The sequence below is a fragment of the Drosophila busckii genome, chromosome 2R (assembly GCF_011750605.1).
Source record: "Drosophila busckii strain San Diego stock center, stock number 13000-0081.31 chromosome 2R, ASM1175060v1, whole genome shotgun sequence".
Lineage (NCBI taxonomy): Eukaryota > Metazoa > Arthropoda > Insecta > Diptera > Drosophilidae > Drosophila > Drosophila busckii.
Window position 1 is genome coordinate 11,943,025 of NC_046605.1, and position 18,604 is coordinate 11,961,628.

An 18,604-nucleotide genomic window follows, 5' to 3' on the forward strand; every position below is an offset into this window, starting at 1 on the left:
ATATAAGTATATTTAGATAAGCAAATAGCATATAATAAATAAGATCTAGCTGTGATATTTGAAAGCATAACGGTTGCTATTGCTACTGTGCCCAGTATTAATGAGTTTTCAACGCTTATCCACAGTGCGCAGAATCCAAAATTGGAAACTCAGCATCCACAGCATCCACAGGACAATGAAATTCCTGTGCTGTCGAAGCGCTCACTTGGTATCACAGCTATCAGTTGCGCGCTGAACTCTCGACGAAACGGTCTAAACGAAGGCAGCCACAGCTAACGTGGCTCAAAGTTCTCACAAAAAGCCAACGCGGTACGGTTCAGGTGTAGTTTGGCGCCAAGCTGCCGCTAGAAAGAGTCAGAGCCCTTGCTTGTGTATGTGTGTGTGTGTGTCTGAGGGCGTAGGGAATTGTTTATATTGGGTGTGTGTGGAGTACGCAATAGAGAGAGAGACCGCACTCCGTGCAGAGTTTTTAGTTGCGAGGCGAGTGAAAGTTGTCCCTGTGGATTTAGCCAGCCGTGTGGCGCCGTCTGTGTGGAGTACTTAGCCAAACAGTTGGTATATACTCCTTGGAGCCATCGTTATCTCAGTTTCTTGGCGTTTAATGTTGTTGTTGTTGTCGCCGCGTGCTTTGCTCTCGTGTGGTTACCCAATCGGATGACATTATCCTCCAGTTTGTTGTTGTCGTTCCTGTTGCCGTTGCCGTTGCCGTTGCCGTTGCCGTTGCCGTTGCCGTTGTTGGTGTTGTGGCTTTATTTTTATTTCGCGCATTGTCTCGACAAGAGACTTAAATTAAAAGCGTAACGAAACTCTTCGCACCTCAAGGGCTGGGCTGACTGCTTGCCACAGTACGCGGCATGCAACTTTAATCAGCGCTGATGAATTTTTGTTGGCTGGCAATGTGCAAATGTTTACGCCAAATGAATAAAGCATGAAGCGAGCGCTCTCAGGCATTTGTCAACGCTAAGTGAAAATACACAAGTGCCGAATTGAAAATTTTGCACAAAATGCCAAATTGAGATAAATGTTTAACGCTAAAAGCCGCAATTAAAACGAAAACGAAAACAAAACAACACGCTACAACAAATAAAAACAGAATTTTTAATTGGCCGCTGGGTAAGTCAACTTGACAATTATAATATCTATAAAATAAACACAAAGCCCAATTGCTTATTTAAGCATGCCTTCGGCCTGCCTGCCTGCAGTTGATAGCAGTATTTAAAATTTATTGTGCGAAACCTACGGCGAAGTTGCATTCATTTAATGCTTGTGTGCTTGACATTCTGTCATTGTGCATTTCAGTGCCTCAAGCTGTTATTATTGTGTGCAAACAATAACTAAATTAAACGACAATTGTTCTATGCAGACGACAGACAATATTTGCCTATTGTTTATGAAAGCATGCAAGGCAATGTAATAAGATGTTCAAAGGATTTAAATAAGCTCACAGTAATCAACTGTAGTCTGCTTGCAGAGTTATTTGAGTATTTTTCATTTGCAATTTTAATACAATTACAAAGATTTAATTGTTGTGCAGCCACAGCCCAAAAATAAATAGTCATCTTACATAGTTATTTTAATACTTTTTATTTGCAATTTTAATATAAATACAAAGTTGAAAGGCTTTGATTAATTTTCAACAGACCAAAAAGTATGCTACAGCTTATTTTAGATTTCTTTTTGCATAAATAAAACGATTTATGTGCATATTTTAGTTGAGTAATCAATAAAAATTTGGCAAACTCATCGCGCACAGTATTTACCCACAATTAATATACAAAGCATCTGCACACAAACGAACAAAAAAGAAAGAAAGTTGCGCAATGACTGCTAATCAATTTGAATTAAATATGCTATTAAATGCTTCAACAAGCATTGCGTACACCTGTAACGGCTTAATTACAGCTAAGAAAACAGCTTAATTATTTACTCTGGCCACAAATGCGAGCTCAAATAAACGCCAGACACACACACACACAGACACAAATACAGACACAGCGTATTAGATGTATTTAGCTTTAGTTCCCTTGGGTGTGCAGCAAATGAGAATGAATGATTGTAATTGCGTTTGATTTATCTGGCGCGCTGTGGTCTTATTTGTTTGCTCTGGCAGCGTCTTGACAAAAATAAAACTAATTTAGTTAAATTATATGCCAATTATTTATTGATGTCGACTAATTTGCGTTGAAGTGAAATTGTCGAGTCTCAAGCACAGCGTGTAAGCTTTAAGAGTTATAATGACATTACGTATTTATACTCATGTGGCTTTGGAGTACAAACATAACTAACTGCCAGCCAGCTCTCAGGCTCTGATTCTGGCTCTGACTCTGGCTCTGGCTCTGATATGAAACAAAAATTCAGCACAAAGAGCACCCTTTGGCATTGTGGCCTTTTTTGTTTGTGGCCAACCACATTGCGGCACAATACCATAAACGCAAAACTTTTACTTTGTACTACACTCACACACACACACACACACACACATGTGTGTACGTATTTATGTTATGATAGGTATTAAATATGTGCATATTTATGTATAAAGCATATATTTGTTCGAGTAGGACTAGAACACGTGTCGATTCCCCAAAGGTTGAAAACCTACTCTTGAACTGTTTTGTATGCTTCATTTGCAGCGACTAACCGCAAAAAGTTTGTTTTATTTTTTTTTTAAATAAATAAAGGTTTGGAAACAAATGTATTTATGTGTTAACAAATGCCCCAAGGCGTGTAGCAAATTAAAATATAACTTGTAGTTTCGGGGAAATCTTTTGCTCATAATATGCTAATTCTTATTTTATTTATTTCAGCACTCAAAACTAAACTCAATGCAGAATCTATGCCAAGTGCTGTGCGCGTGTTTTTCAATTAATTTCACTTTGCTTATGTATATGTATGCTATGTATGTATGTGTTTTTATTTCATTTGAACTCGCTCTTGCTCTTTTGGCTATCTTAGTGCGCGTTTGCTGGCAAAAGTTTTCTCTATTATTTTTCAAAATTAATTGGCCAGCATTTGTGAAACAATTTCCGGTCAGGAAATTCAGCTGCATCTCGAGGCAATACGGGCAAAGCGACTGTGCGCTAGTTAGTAGGGTGGGTCAGGCGTTGCTTTTAGATTTGCAAGTGGCAATTGCATATCGAACACTCGTTTCAATTCGCATGCACTTCCTGCATATGCACAAAACATATGAGCAAATAAACAATAGAGCAATGATGCAGGATCAACAAACTAGATTATTCACACACACACACGCGCGCAAACCAGAAGCGTAAAGAAGCAAAGCTAAAATTTATGGAATTTGAAATGTTGACACAACACGCAAATAATTTAAATGCCGTGCCAAACTGACGAAATTCTCATATAATATTCGTTTGTCATACCTTGCCTATGTATGCGTGCATGTGTGTGTGTGTGTGTGTGTGTGTATTTGCATACATATATTGCTATTGGCACGTGCTTTGGCTTTTTTTGAGCCCTCAGCTTTTAGTAGAATTTCCACACATGCCACTTTTAACTGAACTGTGAGCCTGAACCCCTAAACATTAGAACGACAGAGCTCAGCGCTTGTAGCAGGACTTCAATTTCAAGCTGCAACATGCTGGCTGCTGCTGCTGCTCCTGCTGCTGTGTGTAACATCTGCATTTGCATTTCCATTTGAGTTTTTTTCTACACCGTTGCAATATACGCTTGAATAAATTATCCATATGCGCGCATTTTAAAGTGAAAATAAGTTAAAATAGAAACGCAGTAGCAGCAGTTAGATTTATAGCTCTGGCTGCGACGTTTAAATTGATTAGAAAGAGAAATTGAAAACACAATAGTTTCATTAATTTGTATAGCAATTTCTTGTTGTTGTTGTTGTTGTTGTCTTCCTGTCCACAATAGCCTAACCGAGAAGTGACGCTCGGCAATCACGGGTTTCCTAAATCCTCTTCATTGTATTCAAATTTCTTTATCCTTTATAATGCCAGCCCACTTTTATAATACAGGTGCCCCGCTCTACGCTTCGCTGGGCTTATGTTCGGCTTCTTCGTTTTATGGTTCATGTTCATGTCTTCTTTATCTAAATCATCCAACTGTGTAAATATTTGCCTCGCTTCCTGCATTCCATCCTCGTTATCCTTAAATCGTGCGTGCGAAGCCGTCGCCATACAAAGCAAAGGCAACGACAGTGCACAGCAGCACACCAGCAACAACAACAACAACAACATCAACAGCAACAACATCGACGACGAGAATAAGAACGAGAGCGGCAGCAAATGAAGTAGCCCTGGCTCGTAGCGCACAGAGCATTTACTTAGTGAACAGCTCCATATAGTGGGTTAAATTTTGCATATAAAAGACAAAGCTGCTACGTAAAGACGCCAAAGCGCACAGTGGGTCAATTGCATTATGCAAAGCATATGCAATGTATGCAACAGTTGAGAGTCACCCTAATGCATACACTTGAAGCTGAAGCTGAAGCTGAAACTGAAGCCGAAGCTGAAATGAGCGCAGCGTGTAAGCTTAAGCAAAGATGAACTCAATTGGATTTGCATTGGAATACTCTTTATACAACTTTAAATAATTTAATTGTAATTTGTAGCTTGTTTTACTTTTCACTTTGATAGAACTTGATGCAAATACAAAATATTGCGTATACGCAATTCAGCAAAAGAATAGCTCATAATTATTTTGCTGAGTTTTGATTTAATTTACACATTTCTGCACACATTATAAATAATGCTCAATGTAATATAATTTTGCTTGTTATTTAATGCCTATACAAATATTACGTATACGTAGCACGTTTATTACACAATTAAGCTTGTAGCAATTTGAATTTCATTCAATTTGTTCTGATTATGAGTTGGGCACATTATAATTAATTTTTGGTAGTTCTGAAACATGCAAATATTACGTATACGCACTGAAGTATACAATAAATGAAGCTTATTTTATATTGTTTTTCATTTAATTTTAGATGCGTAGACTATTTAGTTTAATATAAATTTTGTTGTAATTGAAGCTTGCATAAAAATTACGCATACGCTACATAGCAAAAAAATGTAGTAAAAGCAATTTTATTATTTTGTAAGCTTTTCAAATTAAAACACATTTGTGCACCACTGTGCAGCGCACAATTCCAACGGAAAACAGAAATCGCAGCATTAATCTGAAAACGCACACAAATCCGTCAAGCCCAGAGAGTCGGAACGCACGCGATTGAAAGGCTTGGCCAGAGAGACGCCGCAGCAGCAGCAGCAGCAGCAAAAGCAAAAGCTAAAACAAAAGCAAGCAACATTGTTTGGTCTTGTCGCCCCAAAATACGCAACACCTACCCATTAGGCGCGAGCCCCCAGCACCAACCCCTCATCTCATTTCGCTTTATAGCATCATTAATTTTTCGGGTAGGCTTTGTGCCCACTCGTTTAGCCTAGCGTCGATTTGCCAGGTAGTTGAGCTAAGCTTTAATGCTCATTCATAGTAGATGGCAATCTGATTTGGGGGCTGGGCGAATAAAAGGAGGGCAAATGTTTTTGCAGCATCATAAAAGGCAATTAGAGCCCATGAGCCAGCATTAAATGTGAGCCGAAAAATTATATTATTATATTTGTTGTTTATGCGTAGGATTGGAAATTAATGAAGCGCATTCAAGCTACAAGTAGTTACTAAATAAATATAGACAGTCTATAAAGGGTTGGCCACTTGAGCGCTCTCAGCTTAAGTAAACTAAACGCAACTTGAGTCGCTGCCAAAATGATTTTCGGCACAACTTTTGGCAGCTGGCCCAGCAGACAACACACACCCCCACCCCCCATCAGACCCAACCCACTATTTGTAATAGTAGCTGTGTTTACAAAGTGTTAAACAAACCACTTGACACAAAATTGTTTGTCTGCTACAAGCAGCAGCTGCTCGTAGAAATTTGATTTGATTCAAAGCTCTTTTTGCACTAACTAATTTCGCAATTGATGCTCGGAGGCTAAAGTTTATGCAGTCTGTTAGCCATATTATGTTAACATAGCCATAGTTAAGTTCTCTTGCCGTTGTAAGCTGATTTGCATAAGCGTTAAAGTTTGCTCTGTGTGGAACAAAAGTAGCTGTAAAAATAGCCAAGTATGCTAAGTACGCATATTATTATGGACTTACATTGATTATTTTGCTTTCTTTCGCTTGCAGTTTGCTGTAATTTCTGTGTGCGCTAAAGAGAAGAGCAACAGCAAAGAAGAAGAATACAAAAAACCATAGCATGGAAGCCAAATCCAGCTTAAGCTCACAGGAGGAACGTGCTTCAAAAAGTTCAGGTATGCAATCAAAATAACAAAAATAATTTCAAATAGAGTTTGACTACCATAGTAGTCTGTCAGTCAGTTTGTTAATTATAGCAAAGCCAAAGGCACTTGACTGGCAACTGTAAGTACAAACAGGAAGTTGAGTAAAATTGAGTGCAATGCATGCAATTTAAATTTGATATTGCCAGCCAAGCTGACCAATCAATCATCAGCATTTGCCGCAAAGTTTAGACAGGCAAACCCTCAAGTGCTTATTAATACATGCGTCTCCATTTGTGTGGAAAGATAAACGAGAAATTGATTGAAGAAAGCAGAAGCAACACACATTATGATTTATCAGACAAACAGTAAGCGGGGTTAACCCAAGCCACACATCACTCAAAAGCGTTTCGGCGTTATTTTCTTTAACTTTCAACTGCAACTTCACTTCAAAAGCCACCACAAGAACAATCAAATGTTAACCAGTTTGTAGCACAAGTTAAGCTTACTCCTTGCGCTGACTGCCGCCGCGGCACTCACATCCTTGCCGCGCGCTGTGCAGGATAAAAAAAAGCAGCAAGAAATTCAAACAGCGTAAAGTCAACTTGTGGCTGCAAAACGTTTTGTGTATCTTGCGTCTGTTCGTGTGTGTGTGTGTTCGCTTGAGGCGCCTGCCCCGCTGGCTGCTGAGCTTAGCAAACGTGAAGTTGAATTTCTTTTCTTTTTCCATTTTTGTTTCGCTACCTTTGCAACTTGTTTTGCGCAAAAGTTAAGGCAGCGCACATAAAGCGACGGGCATCCTGGCATCGTAAAAATTGTCGCCCTACTGACTGTTGCCGATATCGAGATACACACAGACACACACACACTCGCACACTCATGTGTGTTGTGGAAATTTAATCATAAACACACCAAAAGCTTACGTCATGCGGTGTTAAGCTAGCGAAAAACAAAACTATTTGTCGTCAGCAACATGGTTTGCCTTTCATTTGAACTCATTACGCGCCAACGAGGCCTTAAATCCTCACTCTCGGTCTCGAAACAGATACAAAAGTATCTCGGCAGCACTAAAAATTGCGCACAGGCAGCAGCTCGTTTGTCTAGGGCGTCTAAAGTTTAAAATAACAATGCTCGTTACTCAGCAGACGGCTTGACTAAAGGAACAACAACAACAACGGCAACAACTAAAAAAAGAAAAGGATACATGCGTAACAAGATGGCAAACTGTTCGTTGAATGTTTGATGTTCTACGCCACATTGTCCGCCGTATTCGTCGTCGTAGTCGCCTAACTGTAGCCATGTAAGCTCTTGGGCAACACATAAGCACAGCATTATTTCTTTCCTTTATTTTTTGTTTTGTTGCCTCTCTGACTAACGAGCCGCATTTTCGGTAATCCGTCCCTTGGGTATATTTTGCTGTTTGTCTTGTTTCGTCTCGTTACGTCTTGGCCATGTTTAAGCAAATCCAGTTAAGGCAGTCGTCTGGCTATACACCGAAAAAAAAAGAAGACTTTTGCAAAACGATTAAATGATCCATCGACCATTGCCATGGCATTGATGCTTTGACTTTGACCCAAGCGCCAAGCGCCAAGCCTCAAAGCATTTGGTTTCCTTTTTGCGTTTTCTTTTAACGCGGCATTTTATTTCATTTTATGCGAGTGCGCATCAGATAAGTGCCACGACAGGAAACCGAATTAATACCAAAACAACTTTATCACATTGTTAAAAGCCCGGAGATAGCCCCAGAGATAGCTGGCGCTGGAGACAGCTGGCTTTGGCTCATAAACTATAAGCATTTCATTTGTGTTGCTTTATTAAGCGAAAGTTTTTTAATTTTCCAATCAATAGATTTAAAGTAGCTGCTGGCATTTGGCTTTCGTTTAAATTGAGTAACTAATTTATGCACAGGCATGCGATAAACAATGCATAAATTGCAAACAATAAATACTATTGTTATTTGTTATTACTGCAGCCATGCTAAATTATTGCAAAAATATTTGTTACAAACAAAAATAATACGCTGCTCGACTGCATAAACAATTGAGGCAAAATATTTGTATACAATTTAAATGAACAAAGTAACAACAAAGTTTCAAACTCAGGCTAATAAAAATACTTTTAAAGCGCTCAGGCTGAGGCTCAGGCAGAGTCTTGAAGGAGTGGGCACAGCTTGCTAAGCCTAGAGAAAATGTGCGAATTCCAAAGTCAGGTGTGGCCCTTTATTAAAGGCAAATAAATCATGCTGAACGTCAACGCACTAAAAAGGAGCGCCCACGCATTGTGAAGCAGAGCGAACCTAAGGGATTGACAAGCTGCAGTCGTAGGTCAGCGGGTGTTGTTAGGTTAAAGCCTCATGTTAACTCAAGTGTCTGGCCTTTAGGCATCGACAAGGCACAGTTGTTCCGGACAAACAAATGACCTGGAAAAGCCAAACGAATGCAAACACAAAAGAAATGTTGAAAAAATATGCTTCACAGCAGCAGCAACAACAACAAGTACAACAACAACAGCAATGTGAAGCACAAGTTGGCAAACGGAAACAATTGCAATGACTGAGCAAATGTTTAGCATCTGTCCTGGGGCCAATCGGCAGTGCTGCGGAAGTGCTGTTATGCCAAGCAGGCCTCAATGGGTTAACTCGAGGCGTATACGTAATACGTATTAAATGCAATCCGTTTGTTGGTTTCTTGGCAACAAAAAAAAAATACCAACCAACAAACAAACAAATATTCAGTTTGCATGAATGCCACGCTTATCTGCATGAAACTTTATGCTTGTTTTCGCTTGTTTCTCACATTTCTCTCCCCAAGTTACGCCCGCATTGAGAAAAAGCACTTAATGCAATCTGATCGGCATGACACAAGTATCTGTGCGCGAAAATAGTTTGTAACAGCAGTTGCCATTATAAGGGCGCTGCCCCTCACTCCTGCCATTCACCTGCTGCTGCTGCTGCTGCTGCTACTGCTGGCATGCATAGCTAATTAGCCTAATGGCCTTTTGGCTATAAATTATAGTAGATTTGGAACGACAAGAGCAGCGGAAAAAAACAACGTCAAATAAAATTTACACAAATTTACCTGAAATTGGCCAAAAACGTGAAGCGCAGCAAAAAACAAGCCAAGTTCTCGCTCCATGATCCTGGGGTGGTGGCAATTAAAATTATTGTCAGCTGCTGTAAAAGCGAAAAACGATTAAAATTATTATTATACATAAATGTTGATGTTGTTCGGGCTGCTTGCTGTCTGTTGCAGGCGCTTGGGTGGCCAATCGATAAATGAAATAAATTGCTGCGTATAAAGCCAATTAAACTGTTTTTTTCTTTTTTACTGTTGCTGTTGTTGTTGTTTTGTAAATTATAAATGTACGACAGTGCAGGCGTGAAAAGCGTAAAATAATTACACAATTAGTTTTCACTTATTTGTGTAATTTCGTGGAAAAAATGTCAGCAAGAGTTGCCATCAAAAGGAAATGTAGTTATTGTTGTTGAGTGCACAAAGGAAATTCCATTGGTTAAATGACAAGCATACATTAAATTATTTTTCATTTGTTTTGTTGCTGCACAGCAGTTGCACATAAATTAACTGCTTTAATTAATTTGATAAAGCACATAATAATTTAAAATAATTGTGTGTTTAAGCCACAAAGCCCCAAATGCAATTCCTTATGCAATTTTTGTTAATTTATTATGCTAATTTTGGAAAACAGCAGAGAGCTCTTAGCTTCTCAAGCCGTGACTATAATTAATCAACAAGAGCTTGTGTTGAGCGTATAAATCAAATGCAGATTTAAATGTGTATAAATGTACAGTAAGCATTCCATATGAGCAGCTAAGCTGAACTTATATGGAAAGGTTGATTTAGTTACACTTTATTAATTATTTACTTTTGCCAATACAAAAGCTGCTAGAATAGAATGTTGTGCTTGTGTCGACGTCGTTTATACAGAATGCTTACTGTACTATACGCATGTATATATGTCTACAACTCCCCTGTGTATGTAAATGCATAGGCAAAGCTAAAGCTACGTACATTTAAATGAGGCTAAGATATATTTTGTGTTAATTTATGCAACATTTTAGCTAAATATATGACAACTCACACACAAACACATAAATCTGATTGCAAAGACAGCCGGACAGACAGACAGACAGACAGTTGAGTGTCGCACATTGGGGGAAATGATGAAGCGTGTTTTAATGTGTGGCAATGCCAACAATTAACACAAATAGCAGACACTTACACACACACACACACACATGCTTTTACGCATTAAGGGTTACCTGCATAGACCAACAGCAGCTGCTGCTGTTGCACTTAAAGTTTTGACTGTTTATGCATTTGTCAGCAAAGCAGTGCAGGGAAGCAAAGTGCACTTACTCACTCACTCACTCGCTGACAACTGCAAGTCTACTTACGTACGTGTATGTGTTGCTTGCTCACTCCCTCACTCTGTCTGTCAGTCAGTCAGTCAAGCGAGTGATTCACTATGGGCAAGTTAACACGCTAATTTGGTCTGAATCAATTTTTTAAATTTAATTAACAAGTTAGCTTTTTTTGATACCCATTTATAACATGCGCATATGTTAAATTAACATAGTAGAAAATTTAACATTGCTCCTAACGTTAAGATAACAGCTGTTAATGTCAGCTAACATCAATACATGAATCGAAGTATTTGTTACGATATAAAAAGCCTTAATAATTATATAATTAATTCAATTAAATGCGCTCACTGCAATAAAATCAAAAGAGAAGTGTTTTATAATATAAAACTATTGAATTTTATTATACAACTCTCGTAATTGGGTCGAACAACTAGCCATTTGAAATAAGCAATTTTATAACTAAAACTATTTTACTCTACAAATTAAATTCCAGTTAAATTTAAGCTGAGCTATGTAATTAATTGTTGATTGATTATTAAGTTTATCAATAGTAGTTCTAAAATTGGGGTAGTTAAATACATTTCAACGCAATTTTAATTTTTCTCACACTTCTCACATATCCCATTTCAAATCAAATGTTTGTTTGGCAGCAATGGGATATTTTTAACCGATTCTTATGAAATTATTTAAAACAGTAGCCATTATATGTTGACAGATTTCTTGTAATTCAGCCGTATATGTAGTTTTACAAAGATATTGTTGTTAAAAGACTCCGATAGTCAAGCTTAGGCGCCTCTGCATTCCACCTGGCTGACTATAATAACTAAATAAATTCAATTATTATATTGTATTATAATCTGAAAAAAATATGCTCATTATTAATTTATTTTGAATTCTGGCTACTAACTCGAGTTATATTCCCCATAGTCCGAGCGAGCGAGACAGCGACGAGCAGCGACAAAAGGTGTTAAGAAAGCCATTTCGTCTGCTAATGAGTGTCGGTGTAAATTTATACATACATTCGTATGTGTATGTGTGTCTGTACCTAAGTCTGTTTGTGTGTGTGTGTGAGTGCTTGCCTTGTCGAGACTTGAGCTTGGCTCCAAGCAAACAAAAATGTTTTCATGTTTGGCCATGTCAACAGAGTTGCCCACTACACACACACACACACACACATACATATAGTATATACATACATACACCTACATACGACTACCAGCATTGGTGTTTGTTGTAAGCATTTTGCTTAATTAGTTACAAACAGCAAAAACTTTGGCATTATCCATCCAACGAGCCCGTGCAGGTAAAACAGCATAAGGCTTATGAGAAATGCTCAAAGAACTTTCGGGAGCCGACACTCTGATAAAGAATGACAAAATAATTGACTGTTAAACACACACAAACGCACACACCCACACACACACAGACAGGCAGGCAGAAGTTCCTTTTTCTTTTGCCCAAGCCTATTCAGCATTGTTGTCTCTGCCACATTTATCATATTCTTTTTTATGAAAGTAGCTAAGATTAAGAGTAGCTTATGAGCAAGTTGGCAGGATTAGGTGTGTAAACCTAGATAAACGCAAATTTATGCAGCATATAAAAGTAGAAATTATCATGCAGACAAGCATAATATTGCTTTAGTTTAAAACTATATTATTAAACGTCTTTTAAATATTCAACAAATTGCTATTACCTTTACGCAATTTAAATAATGTTGTCTTATTTAATAATTTATTGCTTTAAATGGGACCCAAATAAAATTCATCGCTGTAAATAGAAATTTTCTAGTCAATAGTAAAATCGAACAGCCAGCAGCTTAATATTAAACTATCGATAACATTAAAAGCAATATTTTTATTTTAAATACGTATACTTAATATACGTATACTTTTCATTTACCATCGACTATCACCTAAATTACAGTATTGCTGAATATTGTCTTTTATATTTTTCAGAAAGTTTGTTAAATTATAAAAGTGCGCAATAAAATGAATTAGATGTAGAATAATAAAAAACCTTAAAGCCCAAGCGAAGCCGCTGTACGGAAGTTTACGATCTCTGGCGCTTAATTGCTTGAACGGGCTCTTAATAATTTAAGCAAGGCAGAGCTTGGCTCGTTTATTAGCTTTAAGTAGGGCTGCAAAGTGGATTTAATTAATTACGAATTTCTCTGTAAATTACACTCACATAATTAATGAAGTTTGATGCGGCTATTTTGCAGAGAAACTCAAAATGTTGGACATAACGCGAGACAAGCCAGTCAAGGTGTCCGTTAAGGTGGCCGTGCCGGTGCGGGATCACCCCAAGGTGAGTCGCTCAGAGCTGCTGCTGCTGCTGCTGCTCGATAAAATACTTAATAACTGTACTTTTACCTTGCCGTTGTTGTTGTTGTTCTGTTTTATGCATTTCTCTTTTGCATGTCGGGTGGGCAGTTTAATTTCGTTGGCAAACTGCTGGGTCCAAAGGGCAACTCGATGAAGCGACTGCAGGAGGACACAATGTGCAAAATGGCCGTGCTGGGACGCGGCTCAATGCGCGACAGGCGAAAGGAGGAGGAGCTGCGAGGCAGCGGCGACAGTCGTTACGCGCATCTCTTTGAGGACTTGCACGTTGAGATTTCTACGTTTGCGGCACCCGCTGAGGCACACGCTCGCATTGCCTATGCCCTGGCGGAAGTGCGTCGGTTTCTCGTTCCGGTAAGTATCCCAGGGCAACGCTGCCCAGACTCAGCCGTGGCCGAGACTCAGCCGTGGCCAAAAACTTTATGGATATTTGAGTACAGCGCAGCGGTGCTTGAGCAAGTTTCAACTCTTTAACAAACAAGAAGACTGACTATATATAAAACTAAAGTGAAATATCTTAAAGTTGCTCAAGCCCAAAACTTAATAGCAGCGACAACAGCTGCGACCAAGGCAAAGGAGCGCTTGCTCGGCTCCAAGGTTGCACTCGTTATCGACTTCAGCTTCCGTGTTTCTCTCATGGCATGCACAGCATCCTTCTTTCCGTAGCCAACACTACTGCGCCACTCCCCCACTCCATAATTGCATTGTGCTGTAATTACATTTGCCAGCCCACACACACCCACTCACACCCCAACGTACTCCACTGTATATGTATGTGTGTGTGAGAGTTCCAGCGTCATCTTCAACGCAATTGTGCCGCCCTTTGTTCTCGCTGCCCGCACGTCCACTCGAGCACTCTCAAACGGACAGCGCGCTACTCTTTACTCTTTACTCACTACGGTATGCTCGTTGCCTCGTTTACCAAGCGTCTCGTGTCCATCATTCAGCCATGTGTGTGTGGGCATGTATGTGAGTGTGTGTGTGCACACATGTTCACTCGCCTCGACAGCATATTTATTTATTTATTTATTCTGTTGCAACATACGAGTAACAACTATAGCTAGCACTGCTAAATATATGTTTGTTTGTGTACAGTTTAAATTACAGTTACGTTGCGCTTGTTAAAGTGACACACACACACAACACACACAAAATTGTAGCTGTAAATTCATACATATAGCTCACTTTCTTAAATTTAAACTCATGCGCGAGCTGCTGCCTTAGAAGTGTGTGTGTGCGTGTGTGTAAACTCATTAAGTTGAAATTATTTTAAAAGCACAAAGTAAACTCAAGTAAGCCTTTTCATGCAAATTGCGGCATAAGCTTGTTGCTTGCCGAATTGATTTCCCCGAATTTTAGGGATAACCATAGTCATAAACCCACGACTTCATCGCCTGATGCGCAGATGTCAAGAAAATAAATTTCATTTTCAGTGCCGCTCTGTAAAACTCTGTGATCTGATTACAAACAAAAAAATTTGCATAGAAATTATTTTGATTTTATGCTCAGGCTCACACATGTCTCAATCACACACACACACACACACATGTACACGAACGAACGCACACACGCACAATTGAAACAATAGCTTTAGTTGTGTAGGTGTAGGATTTGGGGGAATATCCTTTAGCTTGTCGCCTAGCATTACAGCCGGGCAATTGTTTATGGCAGCTGCCAATGCGATTTATGTGCCACAAGACGTGTCAAAACCGCTTACATGTGGTTTTAAAACGTTGAGCGACTCTAATATATTCTGCGAAAAAACCGTTAACAATGGCAAGCAAAATTTCACATATTCAAATAATTTAAAAGTCGATATACTTTATTCATTTTATTATTCTTTTTTACAGCTTTTTGTTTCACTTTGATTAGCAAAATGCTTAAATTTTATTATTTTTATTAAGAGAATCATTTTTTCGCTTGCTTCTTTTTATAACTAAAAATTTTTACTTGTTTTAATAAGGAAATTAATTTTATTTCACATGGTAAACATTTTTAAAAATATAATTTTAATATTATTGAAGTATTATATAATATTATATTTGTATATAATGAATTAATGTCAAAAACAAAAGAGGACAATATTTGATTCTTTTTATATGTATTTCATTGTACCCTATTGACTTCTTTATGCAGGGTATTTTGAACAATAAGAGTGTGGTCGCTCAAGTAGCAGGACATGGTACCGGTTGCTGCCAATGGAATGGAAACGCAATGAAATGAAATTAGTAGTTGCCAGGCAAAAGACAGATTAGGGGCGCTGCTGTTGCCTTTTCTTGCTTGAATACAAAATTTACCCAAGTGCGCACAACTCTTGAACTAACTCGTTTATTGTGCATAAACGAGAGAGCTCTCTCCTCCATCCATCCATCCACTTGGCCAAAACCACGCTTCAACTTAGTTGTGCTGTGTGTATCTGTTGCTGAGTTTTGGCTTCAACACATTTGGAGCTGCTGCTGCTGTTGGCCCCAAATGTGCAACTGCTGCGGCTACAGCATAATTGTATTAAGCAGACACACACACAGATACATAAATATATAGATGTGTATATGTGTTTGGTATATAGATGGAGCCGTAAATATATATCTAGCCATGTAGTATACATAGCGCTGCTTGAACGCGCACGCACCCTTGACGTGGGCGTTGAGGTAAAAGCGTAGGGCGTAATGGGAGGAGGCAAGTGTCATACAAATGGCCTCGCAAAAACTTTTAATTGACATCCAATAAAATTCGCATTTACTACGCGTGCCACGAACGCCTGAATTTAATTTAATTGCACAACGTGAATGCAACTTGCACTGCATTTTCGCTGAATCACTCTCTCTCTCTCTCTCTCTCTCTTTCTCTATCGTACTCTTGCCTTTGCTGTCATTCTAACGATAAGCGTATTAATCCATCTTGCTTGACAGGACTACCATGATGACATACGACAGGAGCAAATGTGGGAAATGCAGGCGCTTACATCGACGCCAACGCTAAGCCATTTGGACGATTCACAATCGCCCACAAGCATCAACCGCGGCCTGGCCGACATGGATACGTCCAATGACGACAAGTCAGATAATGACACCAGCGGCATGGATTGCCTCTCGCCCGATAAGCTCGACTGCGCTCAATCCTGCAGCAGCGACACCCAACACCAGCAGCCCAGCCAACAACAGCAGCAGCAGCAGCAGCACCATCATCATCATCATCACCATCAGCAGCAGCAGCAGCAGCCAGCACATTTCCATCAGCTGCTACAGGCACATAGCGGCGCAAGCTCAGCAGCAGCTGCGGCTGCTGCTGCCGCTTGTGGCGAGCATCTCTCTGGACAAGCGAGCAGCGCCACAGCAGCAGCACGTGAGTATTCAACTGCAACTGCGGACAAGCAAAAAGTAAATGTAAAAAGAAACTGCGTGCAATTAGCGCGAATTGGTGAAAATTGCAAAAGAGGAAAGTGTGGAAATTCGCTTTGTGGCCGGTTCTGATTGCCACTTGCCACTTGCAGCAAGCCACTGGCGCAAATGTTGCATTTAAGCGACCAACACGCAACTCCAGTGACAATCTCTTAATAGCGATGCAAGGCTACAGCGAAACCCAATTAAAAAAAAAGACCTAAGTTATTTATCCAATCGTTTTGAAATTTTCACAATCGGTCGAAAACATGACTAGGCAATTTGTGATTTATTTCAGATTTTTTAAAGATTTTTTAATTGCTTAATATTGTGGGTGTAAATCATTTGTTCTCGATTTGCGGGGGAGTGGGAGGAAATAAAAAAAACTGACTTTAGGAACTTGTAGCTTATTAGGGAAAGCAATTTTTACAAATGCAAAATTTAGCCTTAATGAAGAATATTGCTATTGATTTTGTTCAATTTAGAAAGAGTTTAAGCATTTGAGGCTTTAGCAATTAATTTATTTAGTGAACGATCGAATCAATTAATCAAATCAATCCAAAGGCTGTCCGAAAAAGTGGCACATGAATAAAACTGCATCAGACACTGTCTATTTTATACATTCATTCGATAAATTTATGCGTTCATACAAAGAAAGTGAAGCATATCATAAATGGACTTTTGGATTTTAAGCAGGTTTTGATTTCAGGCCCAATCTTAGTTTGCTTTATTTTGAGGTTCTTTTATAGAATGTTTATTGTATATGAAATGTCATTCTCTTCATCATACATGCCTTAAAATATAATGCTCTGTATTGTCATAAGCTAGGCATATTTGCTGTTTAAAGTTACCTGCGGCAATTATTTAATTTATTACAAACTTACTGCAGCATACTTTCTAGGGCGAGTTGTGGGAATTGCTTTCAAATCAAGAAACATGCACTTATAATTATCAGGAACTCATAGAATATATAAGAAGCTAATTTTATTTAGCTAATATCGATGTAAAGATATTTATGGCATGAGCTTAGTGCTTTGTTCATCTCTGGAGTGCAGTCAACTAGCTGCCATGCTTGATGGCTGGCAGCAGCTTATTGTCAATTGCTGATTGAGCAGCCTGTTAAGCGAACGTTCAAAGGCTCGAGAGAGATGCGCAGAATATGCATTTGTAATTGATTTGTGGCATGCAACACATACATAGACAGATTGTTATAGCAACGGGCAACTGTTCTTCCGTTTCAGTGCACACCACGGCAATGGCGGTGGCATTGCAGCATCAGCTGACGGCAGCCGGCATCGGTGGCCTGTTGAAGCAAGCAGCACCCGGCGTAGGCGTGGGCGTGGGCGGTGCCATGTCGACGCTGCCTGCCACACAAGCGAATGCCACAACGTTCCAGCAACTAACTGGCGATGCTACCGATGCAAACACATCGGCATTAACGCTGCTCGAACCACCCGGCGCACTTTTGCATCCCGCGCTGCGCAACGTCAAGGCCATCAACATAGGTGAGTGTAACCGCTGCAAGCAGTAAATAGGCTAAACTCTTGCTGATTTATATGCTTTGTTCATCTTCTTGTTGCTGTTGCTGTTGCTGTTGCTGCCAGGAGGCGGATTGGGGCGCAAGCGACCGTTACTGGGCGTGCCGCGCAGCGGCATGAATCCAACAAAGCGCACAGTGATGAGCCTGCTGGCTCGTGCTAAAAACTCGCAGGCGTTGCATACAGTGCGTCAGCCCATGGTGACCACCAACAGTTTTGCCGAGTAGGTGATTGCGATATAAACAAAGAGCAAATGGAATGGAAGTTATTTTCATAAAGTTTTACTTACAGGCCACTGCAGATGCTGGCCTCGCCCTTTATCATACCGCACCAGAGCATGGATCAGTCGATCATAGCGCTGCCCAAGGAGAGTCTCGCCCAAGGCGTCTAACCCTATGACTTGTACGCGCTGCGACACACTGATAATGGTCCAACCTGACCGACTACAACACACCCCGCCTCCTTCTTCTAAAGACACTGCAAATTTTTACATGCCACATGCAGCTGCAACGGTGGCCACCTCGCCCCTCCTTTGATTACCAGAGAGAGCCTGTCTACACACACGATTTGTTTTTAAGCGTATTATAAATAAAAGACAAAATGGATGGAGAGTATTTTCACTGAGATGTTTTACTTCTAAAAACACAAAGTTTTGAAAATGAAATTTATAAAAATACAAACGAAAAAAAGAATTAAATTTAATAAAATAAAA

At 39.5% G+C, this 18,604-nt stretch overlaps 1 protein-coding gene across 4 annotated transcripts; it reads left to right on the top strand.

Annotated features, from left to right (window-relative positions):
• Positions 1–247: 247 nt before the first annotated feature.
• LOC108595265 (RNA-binding protein asd-2) lies at positions 248–18,532 on the top strand. 4 transcript variants are annotated; one of them, XM_017980476.2, is made up of 8 exons: positions 248–309; positions 6,160–6,284; positions 12,857–12,942; positions 13,068–13,331; positions 15,887–16,319; positions 17,596–17,859; positions 17,959–18,115; positions 18,172–18,532. In XM_017980476.2, exons 2-8 carry the CDS (start codon positions 6,230–6,232, stop codon positions 18,281–18,283), a joined length of 1,371 nt encoding a protein of 456 aa, XP_017835965.1. In that variant the 5' UTR covers positions 248–309; positions 6,160–6,229; the 3' UTR covers positions 18,284–18,532. The 4 variants fall into 4 exon arrangements, with proteins under 4 accessions (XP_017835965.1, XP_017835964.1, XP_017835966.1 ...); XM_017980475.2 differs by lacking the exon at positions 248–309 and adding an exon at positions 1,075–1,113; XM_017980477.2 differs by lacking the exon at positions 248–309 and adding an exon at positions 1,075–1,113 and having other exon boundaries at positions 18,184–18,532.
• The last annotated feature ends 72 nt before the right edge of the window (positions 18,533–18,604 follow it).